At 42.5% G+C, this 23,234-nt stretch overlaps 1 protein-coding gene across 10 annotated transcripts in view; it reads left to right on the forward strand.

Annotated features, from left to right (window-relative positions):
• SIRT1 (sirtuin 1) overlaps nucleotides 1-23,234 on the forward strand; it is a 355,375-nt gene that overhangs the window by 325,656 nt on the left and 6,485 nt on the right. For 8 of the 10 annotated variants that reach the window (XM_075613009.1, XM_075613006.1, XM_075613010.1 and 5 more), the window contains one exon: nucleotides 18,965-19,534. The exons of 1 other annotated variant lie outside the window; for it this stretch is intronic. In XM_075613009.1, the coding sequence (XP_075469124.1) occupies nucleotides 18,965-19,534 (570 nt within the window). The remainder of the gene's footprint in view (nucleotides 1-18,964; nucleotides 19,535-23,234) is intronic. One more of the 10 variants, XM_075613008.1, reaches the window with a different exon arrangement.

The raw sequence follows: 23,234 nt of genomic DNA on the forward strand, positions 1-23,234 counted from the left end.
GCCCAAAGTGTGATCAATAATTGTGTACAAAGAAGTTACATCGAGCGTGACCCAAGTGTAACCATTAAGCCATTTGATTCTTTGAATATCTTGAAGCAAATCCGCAGAGTCCCTTAAATAAGCGGGTAATGTTTTCACCAATGTTTGTAGGAAATAGTCAACGTACCTAGATAGACCATCTCCCAAAGATCCAATACTAGATATAATAGGTCTGCCTGGAGGGCAGACTAGAGTTTTGTGGATCTTTGGGAGATGGTGAAAAATAGGGACGACTGGAAATGGATTGTACAAATAAGATGACTCACGATTATTAAGTACTCCCAACTCTCTGCCTAGATCGAACAGTTCTTGAATCTCCATCAAATAAATCTGAGTAGGGTCTTTGTCCAATTTACAGTATGCTTGTGTGTTGGACAACTGTCATAGCTTCTGTATGGTAAGCTTGTGTATGCATGATCACCACTGCTCCCCCTTTATCCGCATTTTTGATAATGATGTCGGATCTTTTCTTAAGTGTGTTCAAGTTTATCCTGTCTTCTTTAGACAGATTATCAAAAGAGGGAGCAGTGAATGTATAGCCTTTGGCCAGCGCCTGTAGATCCTTCTCCACTAGTCTCTCATAGGTCTGTAAGTGAGGACCCTTGGAGAAGGATGGACAGAAGATAGACCTACTCCTAAATTGCGTGTGTTTTGTGCCACTCAAAAATGAGAACTGCTCTTCTTTGCTGATAGTGTCTAATGCTATGTCATCTATATCCAGATCTAACATGTCCTGAAGGACACCATACTCTCTGAAGGATAATCTATCCTCCTGAAGCTCATCCATTGTTTGAGAGGGGTCAATATGAGCCCTATCACAAAACAAGGAGGAGGTTCAGTGGTATTTTTCTCTTTTGATGAAAAACATTTCTTTAAGACAGTTTACGGACATATTTCTGTAAATCAATAACCGTGTTGAATAGGTTGAAATCATTCATAGGTGCAAAATTAAGGCCCTTATTCAACACGGCTATCTCTCCATCTGGAATGGTGATCCCTGAAATATTTATAACATTGTGGCTTTCCATCATGGGTCGATTTTTCTTTTCTTCTGAGCTCCGTCTTTTATTCGAGCGCCTTGTCCCTTTACTGAGTTTTTTGCCATCTTCTGGCTCCTCAGGTCATATGATGTTGATGCCTCAGTATGTTGTTTCATATTCCAGGCCTCGTATTCTGTATTCTCACTGTATCTGTCCGTGTCCTCATCTGTGGAGTACGATACTGTATGCTGGCGACTCTCCCCGTCTGAAATATCCGATATGCTTGATGTATCTGCAGTTTTTTTCAGGATGGATCTTTTGAGTGTTGACCTTCTGGATCTAGCTTTCTTGTTATTGTTATTCTGGGCTCCTTTCTGCTCAAATTCCTGGCGTGCAGTATTTCTCGGTGGAGGTGGTCTCTGCCAGACGTAGACCTGATGGCGCTCATAGTCCATACGATCCCTCTCGAATTTTTGTTGTTTTTTCAGCATAATTTCCGCTTCAACTTTTTCAACATTTTTCAGCAGTTTTTTATCCAATGCTTGAAAGTCCCCCATTCCTTTAAATGTATTTAGTTTCTGCTGAATATCTTTTGTATTCTTCACGGTAATCCTCTCCTGGATTTTATTCTTTATGATCAAGTCCATCAATTTCATGGAACACTCATCAAGTGTGTTGGTCCATTCCTGCTCAAACTCCTTTGTGGGAAATCCAAAAGATGGTGTCTTCTTCACACGAAGACCTCTGGGGATCCTCTTCGTGAGGATATAATTGTCTAAAGTTGTAATGTCCCACCAGAGTCTTATGTTTGTCAGTAGGATTTTTTCAAGTTTGGTGAAGTAGATTTCCAAATCAGCATGGTCTTCCACCATATCTTGGGGGACATTATCAAATAGGTATGCTGCCCTGCGTTTTCTCCCCGAGTTGTCTGCACACTTATGTACAAATGTATCATTCACAGAGTCTCCTGATTCAAATCCTTCTATATCCTCCTCCATTGCAGACATAGATCCCCCATATACCAATATTTAAAAATTGAAAAATAGTATGTATACACCGTCAAAAAAGACTTAAGCTGGTCTCTAAGAGCATACAGTCTTGTAGTATATATAGTCGTCTTCAGATGAGCTACTGTATGTACAATGTCATCGGTGGTTTTGGGGCATGCGTCCCAATAACAGTGCTCAATCCAATTCTGAACTTCAATAATATGAGTAGTATGAGTTCATAAATATAGTGCAACCACACAGTGAGATCTTGGACCCAGTGCTAGCTTGATGCAGCAGAACAACAGACACTAATCAATAAGATAGTCCATGTGTCAAATTGAAAAAGTGAGGGTTAACATACCATAGATGTGTAGGACTGCGCCGTACAGGACCCTTGTGCTGCAGCACTGTTACCGGTCATCAATTCTCCAAGTGAGGGAGAAGTACAATACTCACAGGTGTCTGCTTCATAAGTTGCGTGCATCACGCTCCATATACAAAGTAGTGGTAGAAATCCTGGGATTCCAGCGGTGCACAGCTGAGTAGAATAGGAGACCAGCAAGGTGTGGGTTAAAAATATATGTTTATTGACAAGCCATGGTATGGGGGACACACTCTGACGCATTTCGGACTGACATAGTCCTTAATCATAGAGCTGACTCGCGCCGTTCATCTCCCCAGTCTTAAGGAGTAAGCCCCGCCCATCTGCGTCATCGCGCTGCGTGAATTTGGCGCGAAAATCGCCGCGATGCACCCTCATTGGTTGGTGCTCATACCCAATGGAGAGCAAGATGTCGTAGGTGTGTTTCAAGCAGGGGAATGACGCGCATATGCAGCAGCCGCACGTACAACCCCTCCTGCAACACCAGCCGTGACGTTGCTAGGGCAACCCTAAACAATAACAATGAACTTCCCGTCTCGATCTTGTATGGGGACCCACACCTTGCTGGTCTCCTATTCTACTCAGCTGTGCACCGCTGGAATCCCAGGATTTCTACCACTACTTTGTATATGGAGCGTGATGCAAGCAACTTATGAAGCAGACACCTGTGAGTATTGTACTTCTCCCTCACTTGAGAATTGATGACCGGTATCGTTCTCCACAGATGAGGACACGGACAGATACAGTGAGAATACAGAATACGAGGCCCGGAATATGAAACAACATACTGAGGCATCAACATCATATGACCTGAGGAGCCAGAAGATGGCAAAAAACTCAGTAAAGGGACAAGGCGCTCGAATAAAAGATGGAGCTAGAAAAGAAAAATCGACCCATGATGGAAAGCCACAATGTTATAAATATTTCAGGGATCACCATTCCAGATGGAGAGATAGCCGTGTTGAATAAGGGCCTTAATTTTGCACCTATTAATGATTTCAACCTATTCAACACGGTTATTGATTTACAGAAATATGTCCGTAAACTGTCTTTAAAGAAATGTTTTTCATCAAAAGAGAAAAATACCACTGAACCTCCTCCTTGTTTTGTGATAGGGCTCATATTGACCCCTCTCAAACAATGGATGAGCTTCAGGAGGATAGATTATCCTTCAGAGAGTATGGTGTCCTTCAGGACATGTTAGATCTTGATATAGATGACACAGCATTAGACACTATCAGCAATGAAGAGCAGTTCTCATTTTTGAGTGGCACAAAACACACGCAATTTAGGAGTAGGTCTATCTTCTGTCCATCCTTCTCCAAGGGTCCTCACTTACAGACCTATGAGAGACTAGTGGAGAAGGATCTACAGGCGCTGGCCAAAGGCTATACATGACAGTTGTCCAACACACAAGCATACTGTAAATTGGACAAAGACCCTACTCAGATGTATTTGATGGAGATTCAAGAACTGTTCGATCTGGGCAGAGAGTTGGGAGTACTTAATAATCGTGAGTCATCTTATTTGTACAATCCATTTCCAGTCGTCCCTATTTTTCACCATCTCCCAAAGATCCACAAAACTCTAGTCTGCCCTCCAGGCAGACCTATTATATCTAGTATTGGATCTTTGGGAGATGGTCTATCTAGGTACGTTGACTATTTCCTACAAACATTGGTGAAAACATTACCCGCTTATTTAAGGGACTCTGCGGATTTGCTTCAAGATATTCAAAGAATCAAATGGCTTAATGGTTACACTTGGGTCACGCTCGATGTAACTTCTTTGTACACAATTATTGATCACACTTTGGGCACGAGAGCAATTAGTCACTTTCTTAATCACTCTAACCTTAATTTGGCACAAAACACTTTTTTGTTAGACTCGGTGATGTTTTTGTTACAACACAATTACTTTATGTTTGATGCACAATTTTACTTACAGTCACAAGGCACAGCCATGGGCACGTCATTTGCACCTTCATACGCAAATCTTTTTATGGGGTATTGGGAGTCTACTCACATTTTTGGTGACACTAACCCTTTCAGAGATAATATTATTTTTTATCGTCGCTTCATTGACGACTTATTATTTATTTGGAATGAGGACACTGACACCTTACACGATTTCTTTGAATATCTTGAAGCAAACACATACAATTTGAAATTCACACATTCATACAGTGACTCACAGATTGATTATTTAGATCTTCATTTGTACATAGATGTTGGACAACAAATTCAGACCAGCATCTATAGAAAAACGAATTCCAAAAACTCCCTGCTCAGATCGAACAGCGCCCACCCGAGACCACTCATAAAGGCCATACCCAAAGGGCAATTTTTAAGATTAAGGAGGCTATGCTCTACAAATGAGTCCTTTATGGCGCAGGCTGATGAACTTAAGCAAAGGTTCAGAGATTGTGGTTATGGAGAGAGGGACCTGGAGAGTGCCTATGAATACGCCTTACAAACGGATCGGGAGTACCTGATAAAAAAGAGAAACCCAAAAAAATCTTCTTACAACAATGATACTAAACAGGGCCCACTCTTCATAACTACCTTCTCTAAACAATCAGAGCAGATACGGTATATTCTACAAAAACATTGGGGTGTCCTAAAATTAGACTCAGAATTAGACCCCTATACCACACAAAAACCGAGAATGGTTTTCAAAAAAGCTAAAACCATCGGGAACTATGTATCCCCTAGTTTGTTTAGTTCTAGGAATAAAAACACCACACGCCTTCCAAAAGGATTCTTTAAATGCGGCCAATGCAACCTTTGCAGATATGCGGAACCTCTTAAGTCTCTGAAGGATATCCATACCAGTCATGTCTATAGGATTGAGTCATTTATGACATGTAATACCAACTTCGTAATTTATCTGTTGAAATGTGCGTGCGGCAGTGGCTACATAGGTAGGACTATTAGAGCATTGAAGGTGAGAATTACAGAGCATATTCGTAGTATCAAAAATCGGGACGAACGTTTCCCTGTAGCGCGCCATTTTAATACATGCCCATCAGGATCTATTAAAACGCTCACATATAGCGCCATTGAGAATATCTCTATACATCCTAGAGGGGGACACAGGGAGGCTTTCTTGAACCGTAGGGAAATGTTCTTGATTTATGCCCTTGGGACTTTGGCACCCAGGGGCATGAATCAGGACTGGAAGTTGAAACACTTCCTTAACTAAAAACAGCTAAGAAAATATGCATTTTCACTCTTGATGCATGTAGCGACCTGTGTAGATTTGATCTGCCTTATGCACAAAGATCTTAAACTGAGAACATGGTCTCTATGAAATAGAGGGATTACATGCCTAATGGACCAAATCAACATTCAATATAGACACTAATTCCCTTGGAGGGCCATTTATTCTATATCAAGGTTCTCTTTATGTCATACATATCCCAGTTTTTATGCATAGCCTGCTTTCTCTGCCCATTTACCATGTAAAAATATAACTCCGGTTATTTACTTAACAAGTCATATGGGGTTAATATCAGTCTCCCCATAGAGTGCAATATACGAATATTCACAGACATGAATATATATGTTTCCACATAGAATACATAAAGGACAAATGGTTTATATTTTATGCCAAATGAATTGTTATTGTTACTGAAAATTAGTATATGGTTAAATAATGACAACACATTGCCCTTTATCTCACTCTATGACCTTCCGTTGCAGTTCCAAGATTCGCTTTATAATGTTTAATAATGTGTAATTGTTTTTGTTCGTTATGTATGTTTTTATTGTAGTTAGGCATGTTTCATCATGCTTATTTTATTCATATCGGTTTCCCTCCCCAAGTCTTTTTATTCTCTTCCCCCCCCCCCCCCACCACCGCAGATTCTTTAGTTCATATGGCTATGTACATATTCCCATACAAGATCGAGACGGGAAGTTCATTGTTATTGTTTAGGGTTGCCCTAGCAACGTCACGGCTGGTGTTGCAGGAGGGGTTGTACGTGCGGCTGCTGCATATGCGCGTCATTCCCCTGCTTGAAACACACCCACGGCATCTTGCTCTCCATTGGGTATGAACACCAACCAATGAGGGTGCATCTCGGCAGATTTTCGCGCCAAATTCACGCAGCGCGATGACGCAGGTGGGCGGGGCTTACTCCTTAAGACTGGGGAGATGAACGGCGAGAGTCAGCTCTATGATTAAGGACTATGTCAGTCCGAAACGCGTCAGAGTGTGTCCCCCATACCATGGCTTGTCAATAAACATATATTTTTAACCCACACCTTGCTGGTCTCCTATTCTACTCAGCTGTGCACCGCTGGAATCCCAGGATTTCTACCACTACAATTAAAAATATTCAATAATTTTATGGAGGAGAACCCAATTCCCACCTCTATGTCTCTCGCTAACCTAGCAATCATCCATAAAGAGGGCAGAGACCCGGTGCAATGTGGAACCTATCGTCCAATCTCTCTCCTCAACAATTACCTCAAACTATATAGTAAAATTCTAGCAAACAGGTTGAATCCTACCTTACCGAGACTCATAAATATAGATCAAGTGGGGTTTGTCGCAGGAAGGCAAGCTTCAGACAACACCCGTAAGATAATCAATATTATAGACCATGTCCACCTCACAGGAACCAAAGCAATACTTCTAAGTCTAGACGCAGAGATGGCGTTCGATAGAATCAATTGGCTATTCCTAGACAATAGCTTGTGTAAATTTGGCTTCAAAGACGCATACCTAGAAGGGATCCGTAGACTCTACCAAGACCCGTCAGCAATGGTAAAACTACCAGGGCGCAGCCTACAGAGATTCAATATCACAAATGGCACAAGACAGGGTTGCCCCTTTTCCCCTCTCTTTGCACTAACTATAGAACCCCAGGCGTCCACAATTCGAGATAATGTAGATATCCAAGGAATTGAAATTGGACTTAAACAATATAAGCAGTGTTTGACAAACCTATACATTTGCACGCCCCGGGCGAGTGGATTTAACATCGTGGCGAGCTCCTATTGGCCCAAGCAGCACACGTGTGGTACTAGGTGGCGAGTAGATTTTTTTGTTCGGCGAGTAGATTTTTTGGTGATTTGTCGACCACTGAATATAAGATATAACTGTTCGCAGATGATATCATTCTAACGCTCTCCAACCCACAAATTTCCCTCCCAAATCTTCAAAAAGAACTTCTAGACCTCGGTAAAATATCGGGATACAAAATTAATAGTGACAAATCTGAAGCGTTAAATCTAAACCTGCCAGAGCCAGAGGTGAAACTTCTAAAACTAAATTTTAATTACAGATGGAGTTCCTCCTATATCAAATGAAGGAGAAACAAGTGCGCAAATCACATCAGGACATGTAAAAGAAAGTAGAAACACAAAATAGTGCAATAATGTCTACTCCAACAAAATAGCTTCAATGCTGGAAGTTCTATAAAGTTTGCACTCACGTGTTTAACGTGAATTAAAAGCGTTGTGGTTGTTCAAAGTTACCAACTTATGTCTCCAGACAGGTACTCCAGATCCACATAGAGAGGGGGAAATTCCATATACAAAAAAATGGGGAAAGCAAAATAGTATAGTACTGTTTTTAATGTTAAAAACACAAAGTATTCCACTTACATAAGTTTCTTTGTTTGTGAGCATTCAGACCACATTGGGTCATAGGGTTAGACAAGATATTCATAGTAACAGCATCCGCTCCACGGCCGTTACAGCAGGTACTGGGCTGATTAAAGTTGTCCTCCACTCTAGATGTCATCAACAAGGGCTCCTTTAGTGGTCACTGATATCACCCAACGCACGTTTCCACCGCTAAGTCTTCATCAGGGGCTAATCTAACTTCCCTCTCTGTATCCCTCCCTTAAATAGTCTCCCCGCATTAATTTTCAAAATTTGCGAGGCATCATGACGTCATCACGTGACGCGACGCATCACGTGACGCGTCGTCATACAACCATTTGCATATTCATATCTGTCAATGCTCTATAAAGCTCAGTGGCATAATTGCCAACCTTTTTCCTATATTAGATATAGTAGTCCACCATTTTGTGGTTGGACTCGAGAACGTCCCGCGTGACGTCATTACGTCACGTTATATACGCGACGCGTGACGCGTCATCGCGCGATCTTCAAATGCCCTAAACTTTATTGAGCATGGACAAAACACTGATGATAAACTTCCAAATACAAGTATGTCAGGTTTTTACAGCACAAGGTAATAGGTTAAGATAGCGGGACGTCATTAATGACATCATCTAGCATCGTAACATAGCACCCTTATACTAATATCAACAATTAGAACATATAAAACTATGTGGTTTATACTTCCCACTATACACATTCAATAATGTATAAATGGCTATCAATGTTGCAAACATGATGCCATATACGAATAATTACAGTACTTATACAGTAAAAAATACAAAGCAAATGACAATAGGCATAATTTATCATACACAATTATTTAACCATTCGTGTTTCAACATCAGTGCATGCAATGTAATAAACATGCACTGATGTTGAACAGGAATGGATTACAAACAAAATTAACCCTTGCTACATTTTAGCTGTTGATGGGTCCAAGGCATAATATCTAAAAAAATAAAAATATAATAATTAGATATATAGAATATAAAACATAAAAATGTCAAGGTATATGACACATTCCAGGAATCATTAGAGAGTAAAGGTACATCCTAAATATTAGGTCACGTTCTTAACCTATGAATCCAGAAGGATTCTCTCCTTGATAAGGACTGAATTCTATTTCCACCCCTCCAGTGGGCTGCTGTTTGCTCAATCCCCATATATTTAAGTCCGGAGGGATCCGAATGGTGACACCTTTTAAAATGAAGAGACACATTATGTGTTTCAAGCCCGATGGTAATGTTACGTATGTCTTCCAAAATTCTCACCCGTAATGGGCGGATAGTTCTTCCTACATACTGGTAGTTACAGGGACAAGTCAAAAGATACACTACATATGTGCTTTTACAGTTGACAAATCCCTTCATTTTTATAATTTCATTAGTATTAGTAGAAATAAAAGTGTCCGATTTATCAACCCCAAATCTATAGGCCTTACATTTATTGCACTTAAAAAATCCCTTTGGTTTTCCAGGTAACCATGTTGTACTGTTATAACACAAACTTTTTCTCAATGCACTAGGAGCTATATTGTCTTTCAGGTTCCTTGCCTTTGTAAAGACCACCTGCGGATATTCTGGAAGATAATTTTTCAAAATAGCATCTTGTTTTAAGACATGCCAGTGCTTGCGAATTATGTTCTGGATTTTACCTGATTCCCTATTAAATTGTGTAATAAAGGGTAAAAAATTATTGTTTAATTGTTTCTTTTTTGAAGTGCTCAATAAACTCCCTCTATCTTTGTTTAAAGCTTTATTTTTTGCTTCTTGTATTAGTATTGGATCGTACTTTGTTTCTTTTCACATATATCAAATACCTGGGAGTAAATATATCTAGGAACTACCAATCCCTATACCAACATAATTATTCGGCCCTATTTCAAAAAATCAAAAATGATCTAGACAAATGGGACTGCTAGCAAATATCATGGATCGGGAGAATGATCTCGGTTAAAATGAATATACTCCCCAGATTGTTATATTACTTCCAGACTCTCCCGGTCCACATCCCGGGCTCAGAATTAAAGAATATCCATAAACAAATTTTTCACTTTATTTGGCAGGGTAAAAAAACCTAGGATCACCAGGGCGGTTTTACTCGCCGAGAGGGGGTCGGGGGGTCCCAGACATTATAAGATATTATCAAGCCACCCAGCTCGACAGGTGTGGAACGCGAACCCAGACCAATATTGCTGATTTCACATAGAGTCACAATACGCCGTCATGCCTTCTCTGCCAGCTTACCTTTGGTCCCTGAACAAGGAAGACATGCAGAACAGTAAATTCAAATTAGGACCAATGAGGCATACGTGGGAGATTTGGACGAAATCCAAACTTAAATTCAAGCTCACGACCACTAACTCCCAACTAGTTCCAATTCTTAAAAACCCAAAGTTCCCTCCTGGTTGTGAGCCCAGACAATTTGACCAATTCACAGCCAAAAATATCAGGACAATTGCTGACTTCTTGAGCTTAGGGCAGTTCCTGAGCTACCAAAGATTTCAAAACAAATATGAAATGGCAGGACTGAATGTCTTCAAGTACCTCCAGATTCGGCACTTTATCCAAACTCTATCCCCTGAACATTGGAATTTCCCCCTCTTACTAATTTTGAAAGGCTGTGTAGAGACACAGCTCACCAAAAAGGTCTCATAACACAAATCTATGCAGAACTGGAAAGGGCGACAGACGCCCCCACCCATGAATACATGCTCCATTTGGCAGCCGAATTGAATACTGTTATAGACAGAGAGGATTGGGAAAGTATTTGGGGATCAGCCTCAGGAACTTCCATATGTACCACAATAAAGGAAAACATTTATAAAATACTGTTCCGCTGGTATCTTACCCCAGTTAGAATAAATCAAATCTACCCTCTGGCCTCCGACTTATGCTGGAGAGGCTGCGGACAAAAGGGAGACATGGTCCACATCTGGTGGTCATGTCCAGAAATTCAGAAATACTGGGTAACCGTACAATCTATAATAAAAGAGGTCACAGACCTCACAATCCCCATTGATCCGCTGACCTACTTATTGGCCAGGCCAATAGAGAACATTGACCGCCCAATAAGAAAATTAATCTCCTTCATCCTCACAGCGGCTAGATGTGCGGTGGCCGCCTCGTGGAAGAAGGTGTCAAACCCCCCCCCCCCCCCCCCAAGCAAACAATAAAGAAAAGAATCCATGAGGTACTGCTGCGGCCGAGTTTATTCGAGCATTTGCCCGTTCTCGGCCGCAGCAGTAACCTGGCGCGTGCCGAAACAGCGGAGGAGCGCCCTCCGATCGGGGCGCTCTCCCTCCCGCTGCCGGGTCTGCCGGGTCCCCCGGAACCCCCTGCCGCCGTCCCCCACATCGCGGGACACCAGGGCTCCCTCGGGGAGCCCTGGACGCGCGTGCAGGGGGCGCAGGCACCCGATGACGCGTGACCGCGCATCGGTGATGCGCGGCACGCTGAGGGAGTGCGGCTAGCACGCCGGGGCATCCCCCGGCTTGCGGTGCTAGCCGTGCTCGGATAAAACGTGTCGGTAGTGTAATGTTGATGGAAAAACTATATCATATACAAAAATAACACTAGATGGCGCTCTAACACTCTATCAACCTCTAAACAGTGAATGTGAACATATAAAGTGACATGTGATCAAAATAAATGTGCCGTGCAAAGGTGATAATAAAAAAAACACTCAAACCCTTGGTGGACTGTTTCAGGGTCCAAATAAGAAGCAAAAAGGAGAACCAGGGGAGCGAAAGTACCTAGGAAAATATATATAAAACTACCATAGTGCAGTTAACATTAACAACACACAATGATGGTTGAACTCTTCAAATTAGCAAATGAGACACACTAGGTAACATTAGTAAATGTCCATCAATAGATATCCAGATAATAAAAATCGAAGAGCAAAAATAGGAGGTGGTGTAAAAATCAGAAGAGAAACACAGAGCCCAGATAAAATACCAAAGCATTTATCCAATACTGGTAAAATTGAAGGCTTACAAGATTCCAAATGGTAAACAGCATGGGTATGGGGTAAAGTTGGTAACCGAGTCGCGTTCTCGGGATCCCGTCACACCGCCGCTGCGTCCACTGGTCTCCGTCCTGCACCTCTGCTCGGAGCCGATACGTCACTTCCGTTTCCTCCACCAGTCGAAGTCGACGTCACAGGAACTCCAGGCAGATTCTCTCCCTCCAGATGATACACTGAGGGTTACGCTCTACGCGTTTCGCCATTCGTGATGACGGCTTCGTCAGGAGTAGCTTTAACCCATACAAGGATACTATATATACCCTCTAAACTACCATTGACCTTTCCTCCTATAGGTCAATGTGTGATGACATCTAAATTAAAGGGTAGACGGCTATATAAACCCTCCCCAACATAGAATCATCATAATACAAATCTTATACAATACATTAAAAATCAAACTAACTTTATACATTTTAATTAAAATACAAACATCACATCTGATCTTTCTTTACAACATAAGGAAAAGACCAATATTCAATGAAAAATATTAAAATTATAGATGTATTAAATAAATTAAATAATACAAATCTATATTGGACATAAACACACAAATCACCAAAGTATATCCCTTATCTCATGAATAAATTATAAGGAAGATGACGATTGATGAATCTCAAAAATAAGAGAAAATGCAGAGTTAGTGACGAATAACATTGATTTACAACAACCGTATACTTCAACCATTTGGGGAAATATATCTTGTCCTTATTTCAACTTCTGCACATCCCAATTCTACCTTATATACAATCCCCCATATATCCCATCTGATGGAGGACTCCATACAACCAGATTACAAAAGTTTAAAGGAAAGCACTTAGTTCAAAGTCCACATATAGACCCAAAGGTGTAAGGGATTTCAATGTTAAAAAATCCCAAAACTTACTCTCTTTTTCAGGGCAATACCTCTATCCCCACCTCTCCAGTGTGGTAACACCTGTTCTAGTACTGTAAACTTAAGGCCTGATGTATCTCCCTGATGTTTTTTAATAAAGTGGTTTGACAAAAAATGTGTGGTAATCCCTCTTCTCACATTTCCAACTTTCCTCTAACCAACACATGATAGAAGATCTTAAATGTAAGGCAGGAGGTATTTTTTTGTAAGTCTAAGCAGGAATTACTTGGACATCCAGCTGTGATATGGGTGAATGAGCTTCGGTATTTGTATGACCAAGCCTGAAAGGGTTGTAATTATTTTTATGATGGAGCCTCAAAAAGCTCCCACAGATTTAGAGTCCCCCTGTCTAAAAGAGTGTCAATTATGACAATACCCAGAGGCCCATAATGTATACAATACTGGCATACTGATGCACAGCAGATACCAGGCTAGTGACACCTCTAAGTCAGAGACCAGACACAGTGGCCCCAAGAAATGGGTGTAGCCCAGGTATGCTAAGTGGAATGGGCGTCAAACTGACCCATGCGCCCTGCCCACCAGACAGCCCTTTTGACCGGTCTTATGAACTGTGGGTCACTTGGCTATTCGTGGGTTTTTTTGTTCCCACGAGGGGATTGGATCCACATGTTAAAGATAGCTTTGGCCAGTCTATAACTGTGGCTTCCCAGGTATTTCCCAGTGTGATTCCTGAATTTTAATCCATGATATAAAGATGCAAGACTTTGTTCCAGTACAGCAGCAACCAGTCCAGGAGTGAGGGGGTTAACAACCACATAACCACAGGACTTTTAAAACCAAGGCTGCATTTCTTGCACTGGCAAGCAAAGGACTATTTATTTCGTTCCAAGGACAATTTCTTCCATTTCCTTATCCCAGTGAGTGTTGTTTTAAGTGTATTCTGCAGATGTCGTGTGTTTGTCTATTAAGGAAATAAATCACAATTTATTTTGCAACTTGTTCTGTTCAATCAAGTACCCAGAAATATAAATGTGTTGATAAAAGTTGATGTCATCGTGACACAGCCTTCCTGAAAAGAACAACAGTATCCTTCTATAAAGTCTGGGAACCATGGCTGACCCAAACACCAGAAGAAAAATAGAACCACCCCTAATACACAATGGAAGCAACAAAGAAGGAATCCAGCACAGAAGGCAGAGGAGGCAGAGATCTCTCTCCCCCCCCTTCTTTTTCTTTTCCCCCCTTCTCGCTAACCTTTTCGATCCGAGAGTGAGGGTCGAGGCTGTCAATGTCTAAAAACAAAAAAACTTGTATCAGGCCAAGACATATCTGTATATCTGTATAACTGTATGCTGTACGAATGCCTAATAAAAAAAAATTGAAACAAAAAAAGGGAGGGAAGCATATGCTACCTGATTGAATGGCTTTCTTCCCTTTAAGATGACGTCACATCTTTTAAAAATAAAAAAAAGGAAGCAATCACATGGTACATCCACCAATAGGATTGGCAATGTACCATTTGTCAGTCAAATGTCACATCACAGGCCTTATATTAAGCCTGTCACATCTCATTTGACCCCAATAAGCCGTTGGATCAACATCTCCTGTTCTGGACCTGTTGAATTACAAAGAAGAAAAGAAAGGAAAGAAGAAAGATCATCTTATTGAAGACTCCTCGTGAATCAACTGGGGATTATGGTTAGGCCTCCCAGGTGGGTAGCCGGATTTAGGGATGTATTACTATTTTTAGGTTTTTGATCTTTTATTTCTTCTGTGATTCCGGATACAGTTCCCTATACTTCTATTTCTGAGTCTGCATATACTTATCAAAAGCTGTCCACTTTGCATCTGGCTTGATTGATTTTAATGCCGGTCCGGGTTAAAATGTGAGTTTTCAGCTGTCACTTCTATTTAGGGTAGGTAACTCAAATGGTACTAATTGAGAGCATTGATTTTATTATGAACGTGATCATCATTTTGGTCACCTACTGTAGTTTTTAAATCGAACACCACTTTTCTACTTGTCTAGTTATAATTGTCACCTTATTTACCTCTTTTAATGATGGAGTGTAAATGTCTCACAGTTCTGTTTAAAAACTATTTCAGTACTGTTTTAATTTTTTTAAATAGTCTTATTGCAAAATAAGTAGACTGACAATTACATGCAATTTGCGTCCTTGATCATATCTTGAAATAAACTGATATTTAAGCTCTAGGATCCTTATGTTTATTTGTCTCATATTCATTGTAATTCTAAAATATTACTGTTCCATTTTTATTTGTATTTTTTTTTTCAATCTTTTTTATTGTTTTCACAACACAGTAAGATCACTTTAGACATTGATCTTCGCATCCCCAGAAATATGTTCAGTGTAACATTTGTAGAATTTTAAACATAATAAAAATCATGACAGTTCTAATACAGATCGTGTACAGAGTTTATAGTACCTATAAAATAGGTAGAGTTAAAGAAGAGGTAAAGAAAGAGAAGGACCTGAGGGGGGAGGAAGGGGAAGCAACCTAATTACCCGATACTTAAGGTTTTTAGAAGGGATTCTCTTGGTATTGTTCCGTGGGGTTGTCTATACTTCGGTCATCTATGCATTATCTTATTTCTTTCTCTGGGATAGGGTATTTTACTCTAGAGACCAGGGTTCCCATATCTTGTCAAACTTGTCAAGGGAATAGTTTAATTGGGCTGATAGCTTTTCCATTAGTTTAACGTTGTTAACTCTTATGATTACAGTCCGTCTCGATGGGGGGTTTATATCTTTCCACGCGGCTGCTATAGAGCAGCGAGCCGCTGTAAGTATAAATGATATAAGTTTGCTTATTGGAGTTTGTAGTTCCTCTATTGGTTTTGCTAATAGGAATGTCAGCGGGTCTATAGGTATCCTCAGATCTGTGCTCTCGAATATCAGGTCTTGAATCATGGTCCAAAATTTCTGTATTCGTGGGCAGTCCCACCAGATGTGAACCATGTCCCCTCGCATACCACATCCTCTCCAGCAGAGATCTGGTGTTCCTGGGAAGATCTGGCTCAATCTACTCGGGGTTAAGTACCATTGAAATAAAATTTTATATATATTTTCTTTCGTGACTGTACAAATTGATGTTTTAGATGCAGATTCCCAGATATCCCTCTAGTCATCATTATCTATTTCTATATTTAGGTCTTCAGCCCATTTCCGCATGTAATTGTTGGGTTGCGACGTTGCGTTAGATGCTATCCCCATGTATATTTCCAAGATTAAACCACCTCTATAGAGAACTTCCATACATAGTTTTTCAAAGTACGACAGGGTATTAAACGGGGGGCGGGGGGGGCAGGGAGCAAGTGGGCTGGGGGGGCGGGGACAGGGGGGGGGAGAGGGGAACCTGTTTTCATTTATGTCTACATTCAACAGATGCTTTTTAAACTTTTAGCCACATCAGCAGTAAGAACTATATACAAGCAGATAGTCTACTTCAATTTTTACCCATATTCCCACAATTTAAGATTACACCGCCATCTCCTCCCAACTATCCCCCGCGGGGGGGATCTTCATGAGAGCTTCAATTCGTGAAGTTCCTTGATCATGGGTAGTTCCCTATTCCTCGCTAGTGCGGGGAAGAGGAAAGAGGTATGAGGAGGTGGCTAGTATCGGGGGCAAACTCCAGAGGAAAATCGGAAGGCAGCAGAAGTTCCCCTTTTTTTTTCCCCCAGAGAGGTCTGGACAAACAGTGAATTTAACGTATATTTATTTATTTTTATTTATAAAAATGTTTTACCAGGAAGTAATACATTGAGAGATACCTCTCGTTTTCAAGTATGTCCTGGGCACAGAATTATAAAAAAATACAAGGTTAAAATAAAAATATAAAACAGACCTGAGAGCTAAGAGTCCAGATGTGTGCTTTCGGCTCTGGTCTCTGAGGATCTCTCTCCCCACGGCTTCCGAGGGGTCTCTTCTCGGGCTCCTCCGACACGCCCGGAGTCTTGGGAGTAAAACTCTGCCGACCACCCCTCTCAGAGGAGCCATATATTGCTCCGGGATCCCCCCCCCCCCCCACGCCACCGAGGGCAAAAACGCTCCAGCTGGAGCATTCTCAGATTCCCGCCGCCGCCGCAAACCCGTGAGTGCCAGCAACGACACCCGCTGCGAGCCGCGCTCCAAGATCGGGGAGAGAAGCGGGGCCACACCGGACGAGGTAAGGGGGGAGGAAGGGCAGAGGTGGGCCGGCTAAGGGAGGTACAGCACAGATCAGGGGACTGATCGTATCTCGGGCAGGGGAGCGAGGGCCACAAGGGAGGTCCGCCCGTCCGGGACAACACACAGAGATCCGTAGGGGAGAGAGGTAGGGTGGGGTGAACACAGAGAGCGAGCGGTAGGGAGGGGCAGATCTGACTAAGGCTGGTCGTGGGTGGCATTCCCCCTCCAGCTGGGGGGGGCGGGGACCGGATAGAAGGACACCGAAAACGCTCTCGGGCGGCTCCCAATCCTGGGCAGCCCAGGGCCATGGTGGGAGTTTCTTGGCACTCGTGAGGTCTTCAGCAATCCTGGGGTAATCGGGAAGAGCAGCCAGGAGGCGGTGGTGTTCTCACTCCGGATCCTGGGTGCTTCCTTCTGCTTTTCTTCTTTTTCCTCTGTGGCCGTTATATCTCCTAGGCTCTGGGGACTCTCTGGGAGGCGATCCTTTCTGATGCTCTATGCGCGGGCGCTGGATGTCGGGAACCCGGCTCCACTTCCACGTCTCCATGATTTCCCATCCCTGGGAGTCCTAATGATTTTAAGAAGGAGGGAGCATCTTCTGGTCTTGAGATAAATTTAAATTTGCTGTTCTTGTGGACAATCAATTTAAACGGAAATCCCCACCTATAACAGATTTTTTGGTCATTTAAGATCTTTATTAAAGGTTTCATGTCCCGTCTTCATTGTATGGTGGCTCTAGAGAGGTTGTTGTAGACTTGTAGGGCTTCTTTTTGGAAGTTGATCTCCCCTCTCTCTCTGCACACGGACATCAGCTTTTCTTTAATGGAGTATAAATGCATTATTATGATGACATCTCTCCTCCGTCTAGGATCCTCTGAGCGGGGACCTAGCGCACTGTGAGCACGATCCATCTCCAGGGCTCTAGCATCTAGGTCCGGTAGCAGGTACGGGAACAGGTTTTGAGGTTCTCTGTTTTTATTTCTTCTGGTATGTTGCAGATCTGGATATTTTGGCTGCGGTCCCTGTTTTCACGGTCCTCGATGGTATCCTTCAGTGAATTTATTTCATGGCCCAGGCAGCATATTTCATCTTCCGCAGAGGTTTGTGAGAGAATCACCTCCTCCAGCTTAGTTTCCACAGTGTCTGTACGCCCCTCCAGTTCTTTTAATTCAGTTCTGACCCAATTTATGGCCGTTTGTAGGTCTTCTTGAAAGTTATGCCTCATTTTGGTGAAGAATTGTTCTAGTAATTGCTCCAGATTTTGTGACTTCTTCTCCTTCTCCTGCTTCTCGTGGCCTCCCCTCAGCTCCACGTGTAGAATCCTGAGAACTCTACGGCGCCATCTTGTGTTTCAGTCCCGCGGCCAGTCATTCGTTGCATGCTCGCACAGAACTTAGTAATATCCTGATTACTTGCTTTTTTAAGTTTATTTGCCATCTCTAGGTGTTTACCTAGTCGGATCCCCGAAAAGGTATTTTTTTTTGGTGGTTTTATGCTCTTTCTAATTGCTTTAAGGCAGGGAGTCTTGGGAACTCTACCCTCAAGCAACCATGCCGGCTGACGTCACCGGAAGTCTCCTACTGTTTCATTTTTACCATTTATACTTTTGATTTATTTTTTACCATTTATACTTTTGATTTATTATAGCATATTATCAATCAATTTTATTCTGCCTTGGGATTTTAACCCTTCATCATAGTTTATATATATATATATATATATATATATATATATATACCACTTTATTGCTAAAGTAGAACAATTATCCGTTTACCGTAACATTTTTTTGTGTGAGGAACATTCGTGCATATTATTCTGCAGTTCCATTTAATTGTTTAACTTGTTTTTTTTTTTTTTTAGGTTCAATCCCTCCGGATGTTCCTCAAATATTAATTAACAGGGAACCGTTGCCTCATCTACATTTTGATATAGAGCTGCTTGGAGATTGTGATGTTATTATAAATGAGTTATGTCAAAGACTGAATGGAAGATACACACAACTTTGTACCAGTCCATTAAAACTTTTAGAAATCACAGAAAAACCTCCTCGATTTAACAAACAGCTTTTTATTTTACCAGATACATTTCAACCTATATCCTTTAATATTCCAGAAGATTCAGATATCCAAGGCAAGTTGGCTCAACCGGAATTATCACTGATTGTGCCCAAAAATATTTGTGAATCAGCAAAATCTAACATAGAACTTTCACAGAGCTGCATTGATGGGAATATGGATACATTTAGGGTAGATAATACTACAGAAAGTAGAAGCATTGGTTCACAACTAGAACATTCTGGATCTGTCAAAGAAACAAAGTCAAGCAATAGCGAAGATCAAGAACAGCCTGGAAAAGATACTGATACTGATCCATTCAGGAAATGCCTGGCAAGTAAATTTCCAAAAGAGCAGATAAGTAAGCGTCTAGATGGTAAGTGCATATTAACAGAAAAAAATCCATCTAAATAAAGAAAAGATTTGGCTGTTTTTAAGTTAAAGCCAAAGTGCTTACATACCATTTTTTGTATTCTTGTACAAAAGAACTAGTACTTGCGTTGATGTTAAAATATAACTACCTTTGGCTACTACTTTAGATTCGTAGGAGTACAAACTAAGTTATGGCTATCTGCATGAGTTTGTATATTGTGTCACAATATTATATGATTGTCTTTGCACCAAGCAAAGTTTTACCTATAGGCATCTAGCTTAAAGCATCTGACTAACGAGACACGTAAAACTATGATACTTTAGGGTTCACTCCAAAGTAGGACAAAATTGACCAAAAACATTGTTATACAGTATATTGAATTAGCTTAAAGTAGGTGGTTGCAAACTTTTAAAAATCTGACTGTACAGAAGTAGCAAGTCTTACTGTTTGTGTTTGCTGTGGCCCTGCATCAATCGTGGTCCGAACGGATTAATGCTTTGGTGGGTCCGATCTGGACAGTAAGTCTTGCTACATCTGTAATTACAGTATGTTGTGTAACGAGTGCTCACCACAAACAGGACGGGACCGCGAGGCTGAGGTGGGGATGTTGGAATACACCGACCTCCAACCACGAGACCGCGTCCGGAGTGCAGAGTAAGGTCGTGTAGCTGGGTCAGGATAGAAGAGATCAGAATGGTCGTATATACTCGTCGTGGTCAGTGTTACGCCGATGCTCGCCACAAACCGGGACCGGACCGCGGGGCTGAGGTGGGGTTATATAATCACCGACCTTAGTCCGCACAGACTGATCCGGAGTCCGCAGTTCATAGTCGTACATCGCAGGGTCAGGATTGGAGAAGGCAGCATCGTCGTTATTGAAGCCAAAGTCGGGGTAGGAGAAGACAGGACAATCGATGGCCGAAGCAAGATCAGGATAGAAGACATCCGTGTGGTCGTAGTCGTAGCAAGGAATCGGCAACAGGCAGACAGGAGTTCCCCGCTTCAGCTTAGGAGCGTGAGCGCGGGAGTGGCCTCTGCGCGAGGAGCGGCCTCGGCCCATGACGCCGGTCTCAGCCCATGACGCCGGTCTCAGCAGGGGGAGACAGCAGGCTGGCCGAAGTACACCGCAGGGCAGCGTCGGGGAAACCAACGCTTCAGCGCAGAAGTCCAAGGCAGGCCACTGCATGGAGATAGCAGCAGGCCGCAGGAAATTAGGAGTAGCCACTGCTAGGAGTAAAAGCAGCAGGTACCAGGAAATTAAGGGTAACCACTGCTTGGTGGGAATGCAGCAGGTACCAGTGCTGGCAACAACGCTTCAGCACAGGAGACAGGAACAGACCTCTGGATACTCAGGAACTTGGAAGGTAAGAACAATAGGAGAGAGGTTCATAGGCGGTTTGTGGCAGAGACGGTAACGTCCCAGGTTAGGAGTTATGCTCGGCACTGGTTCAGTGCCAACGCCCAGGATATAAAGGGCGGAGGTCCAATCAAAGGAGGAGGGTGTGTGAGTATTCCTCCAATGATAGAGCACAGGGCAGATGCTGCAATGACAGGCAGCACCTGTGCCATAGATTGCCAGAGGAAGCTTGCAACTGCATAAGGCTATAGTCAAAGCCAGTAGTGGATTCCTTACAGTACCCCCCCCCCCCCCCTTTAGGTGAGACCTCCGGACGAACAGGGTCCATCACAGATTTGGGGGACATGGAATTGTTCCTAAACCTCCTTAGGCGAGCGGTGGCGTTAAAAGCCCATAGTTTGTTGGGATTCCTTACAGTACCCCCACCACTGGATGAGAAGCCTGGGTGGACAGGACCATTCATAGATCTGGGAGACATTGAGTTGTTCCTGAAGTGTCTCCGGCGACAATTAGGTCCATAATCCAGGTGTACATTGGCGAGTGCCATAAAAGACAGCGGTGGCACTGCAGTTCTTGGTACATGACAATGGGACCTGAGGGCTCCGGAATGGGAACATCAGAAGGGCAGTAGCCAGGTGTCCGGTGCATAGTAATAGTCCAAGAGTACGGGACACAGGACACAGATTGTCGGACAAAAATGGCAGAGGGATCTTCAGAGAAGGCAATGTCTTTGGTGAAATCAGCACGGAGAAAGTTGCGAGAGTCTTTAGCTTCCAAGGAATTCCGGGTGGTGGTTAGCGAGGGAATGGGGCGGGAGGGTTCACTACACACTATAGCAGCGGTACTTTTAATACAAAGCAGGGTTGCTATCCCAAGCAATTTGAGAGAGTCTGTAGCAGTGTGTATGCAATTCTTGGTCATGGTACTGGCAGTTGAAGAAGGGTCCGCTTCCTTTGGTTTGTGATCTTTAGAGAGAAACAAATCCGAAATTGTGGCCTTGGCGAAGGACATAATAAGCATGTCTATACCCATAGTGGACCCATAGAGAACAGGGACGGACGCTTCAGGTAAAGCGACGAGGTCCAGTAAGGGTGTCTTTGTCTTAGAGAAAGGCCAAATGCCATCCAGAAAGGGCACTTTAGGCCCCGCACAGAGACCTGCGAGTAAGGAATCTGTTTGAAAGGTGAGAAAACAGATTTTATCCAAAAAAAACAGGCAGGCGGTTAAGCGGTGCATCAGCCTTAGGGAAAAAAGTCTTGGGGTTAAAGCTGGGTACCTCCAACACAGAGAAAGAAAACAGAGAACTAGAGCTTGGCTTAAGAGTGGAGGTCCCAGGTACCCAGGTCTCGCATGATACTGTGGGAGAAGCAATGCGGAATATGACTGTTTTAAACATAGGGTTCTTAACATTGGTAGCTCCAGGCACCTTCTTGAGAGGTAACCCTAGTTTAGGGACAGGACAGTTAATAGCAAGTACCCCAAGTATTGTGGAAGACACAGGAAAATTTACGTCCATCTTCAAGCCGGGGTCTTTTGAAAAAAGGGACACAGCGGGTATTACTGAAAGTTCCAAATGCGATACCCCTGAGTTCGTAGTAGTAGACATACAGTCAGTAGTGGATACCCTGAATACTGTGGGCGAATCAGCGTGAAACAGTAATATTGAAGGAGTGGGCATCCCAGACTGAAAGTCATTTTTAATTATCCCGGAGGCTGTGGCATGATCCGTGAAAGAAACTGGAGTAGACTCTCCAAAAGAACCAAGGGACATCTTGCTAGTTACTGAAGTGGGTGATTGAGAACCAGCAGGAAGTGAACTAGCTACTGTAATGAAATCAGATAACATTGCGTTTGTTTCAGAATTGGATCCCTGAGAATCCCTAGTGAGGGCATCAGACTCCATGGGAGACTCAGTGACAGGGGTCTTGGAACCAATTAAAGGAATTGCAGGTATCACAGATTTAATAGGAGAAATACCTTGCAAAACAGAAATTTTAGTAAAGGTGATAGGCATAACAGATAGGAAAAACAGAAGTAAGCTAGAGAAGGTTGCTTCTACAACAGAAGATTTGACAGCGGCAGAGCTAAACTCTGCGGCTGCTGGAGAACTTTTAACTACAGTGAGAAGGGACTACAGGTTTACAAAGTCAGGGATAAAGGGAGTTTCAAACTTGAAAACCTGATCCTTCAAAAAGAAGGACCCTGACTGTAATTGTACTAAGGGGGCAACAGCAGATATGCTGATCTCAGAAGGGGTCACTTGGAAAAGAACATAATATGTACTGTTCGCTTTAAACCCTAGGATTTGAGAAGAGGAGAACAGAGACAGTGCAAGTGGGGCAACCA

Source organism: Ascaphus truei, chromosome 8 (assembly GCF_040206685.1).
Source record: "Ascaphus truei isolate aAscTru1 chromosome 8, aAscTru1.hap1, whole genome shotgun sequence".
Taxonomy (NCBI): domain Eukaryota; kingdom Metazoa; phylum Chordata; class Amphibia; order Anura; family Ascaphidae; genus Ascaphus; species Ascaphus truei.